This window comes from Meleagris gallopavo, chromosome 30 (assembly GCF_000146605.3).
Source record: "Meleagris gallopavo isolate NT-WF06-2002-E0010 breed Aviagen turkey brand Nicholas breeding stock chromosome 30, Turkey_5.1, whole genome shotgun sequence".
Lineage (NCBI taxonomy): Eukaryota > Metazoa > Chordata > Aves > Galliformes > Phasianidae > Meleagris > Meleagris gallopavo.
The window spans coordinates 3,522,308-3,524,452 of NC_015040.2; the positions used below are offsets into that span (position 1 = coordinate 3,522,308).

Consider the following 2,145-nt stretch of genomic DNA (forward strand, 5'->3'; position numbering starts at 1 on the left):
GAAGGGACTCCCCGGCCTCACCTGGAGCCTTTGTTCCTTAACCACGACCTGGAGCAGCAATTGGGGTGAAGGGGGGGTGGGGCTCCCCGTGGCCCCCAAAGCCGGGGGTGCAGCCCTCCCCCCCAGGATGCAGTTTGGGTGTTTTGGAGGGGCCACGGGTGCCCATGGGGCCGCGTGTGAGTGCGCGGGGGTTCTGTCCCCAGAGAGCTGCGTGGGGCTGGTTTGAGGCTGCTGGGGTTTGCCCAGTGCCTGGTCTGATTTTGATTCAAACCAGCCTTATTTTGGTTACATTTCAGTCAATTAGGAACAGATTTAAGCTTAATGCCAATAAACCTCGTTAAACCCCACCGGGGCCTGCGTCAGTGGAGCAGCAGCAGCGCACGGGGACAGGGACGCAGCGGGCAGCCAAGCTCTGGGATGAGGCCACATCCATGTCACCACGTGCCTGGGCTCCTCGGGGGACCGATCTGGGGACACGGACATGGGTGGTGATGAGGGAGGGTACAAACCCTATAGACCACACGGCTCAGGGGATGTTTTTATTGAGGGTGACCACAAAAGGTGTGGGCTGGGTGTTGTCTCCATCCTCAGAGCCAGCCTCGGGTGTCTGTAGGGCAGAGGATGTCCCCAGGGCCTGGGGCAGCGATGGCAATGTCTGTCCCCATGGGGACCCCCAGGCACCCAGGGGGCTCAGAGAAAAGGGTCCCCTGGTTCCAAGCTCCACTGTGCTCAGCAGAGAGTGGGCACAGGTCCAGCCCTGTGTGCACCCACCTGCCGAGGGATGCTCAGGATGTGGGGGGGCTCCCCCATTGAGCAATGGGGCCGGGTTGGGGGGGCAGGTGCCCACCTCGCTGGGGGTGGGAGTGGGGCAGGGGGCCCCGCAGCACTCTGCTGTACGGCCCCTTCAGCCATTCCCACGGGGACGCCCATCACTCGGCTTCTTCCGAATCGTACTTGAGGTCTTGGAGAATTTCGCTGATTGCCTCGATGGTTTTAATTAGCCTACAAGAGCGGATGGAAACTATAAATAAAGCCCATATGGAGCGTATTATCCGGGCTGCCTCACGCTCCCCGCGCTGTTTATGAAACACTCAGCCCAGGGAGGCTGATGGGAGCGCGGCCGCGCGGCATCGCCAAACAATCCAGAGGGCTCCAAACAAGAGCTCTTTTGAAGGCACCATCTGGGCCCCCTCTGGAGGGAAGGGAGGGTGGGAAGGGGGATCCCAGCCCCAAAAGGAGGGGAGCAGGGGGTGCCCACCGACCTGTGCTTGAGCTCCCGCACCTCCTGCTGATTGGTGTCCACGCCGGGCTCATCCTGCACCCGCTGCCGGGCCAGCTGGAGCTGTGCTGTCTGCAGGGGGACGCGCTCACGGGGGCTGAGCCCACCCCGTTCAGGTGGCAGCGCGACCCCCCGAACCCCCGTGCCCGGCACTCACCAGCTGCAGCTTTTCCTGCTCGCGCTCCTGGAGGCGGGTGAGGTGCTGGGCCAGGTCGGGGCGGCCGAGTTCATCCCGCAGGCGGCCCTGGAGCTGCAGCACCTCGCGGGAGATGCCGCTGAAGGCCGCCGTCACCTCGTGCACCAACTGCCGGTAGCGAGGGAAGTCGTAGTGCGGGGCGCTGCTCAGGTATGCGCGGTGACCCCTGGGGAATGAAGGCAGAAGAAAGGCAGCAAAAAAATGTCAGCGTTGCCGTAACTGAGAGCGCGGTGCCACGCAGTGCCGTTCCCGGTGCTCACACCGGGGGTGACTGGTTGGTTTCCCGTTGCCCTTTTGTGCCCCGCGGCTCGTTCCGTACGGATGTGTGAAGGAGGGATGGGGGAATCCATCCCCGTGGGGTCCCGTCCCGGTACTCACTCCTCGAACAGCCGGTACGTCTCCACGCGCTCCCCCTGCAGAGCGTAGAAGCGCTGAAGCAGCGCCCGCAGCGCCTCGTCGGTCTGCGTGGACAGAGAGGGCCGTGGGGCACCGGCATTGCGCTGCCGCCCGCACCGCTCCCACCCGCGTGTTCGGTTCTGCCGGGCCGGAACCGCGCACGGAGCGCCCGACCTCCGCCGTACCGCTACCGGAGCGCCCGGCCACGCGTGCACTGCCCGCTTCCGTTACGTCGGGACCCTCCAGCCCCGTGAAACCGGACGGTTAGCGACAC

General features: G+C 64.7%; 1 protein-coding gene across 1 annotated transcript; it reads right to left on the bottom strand.

Annotated features, from left to right (window-relative positions):
• Positions 1-526: 526 nt before the first annotated feature.
• REX1BD (required for excision 1-B domain containing) lies at positions 527-2,135 on the bottom strand (the record flags this gene model as incomplete). Its single annotated transcript, XM_010725099.3, has 5 exons — positions 527-1,002; positions 1,263-1,351; positions 1,437-1,641; positions 1,854-1,936; positions 2,046-2,135. Coding segments are annotated over 5 exons (540 nt in total), but the record flags the coding sequence as incomplete, so codon positions are not given.
• Between the last annotated feature and the right edge of the window lie 10 nt (positions 2,136-2,145).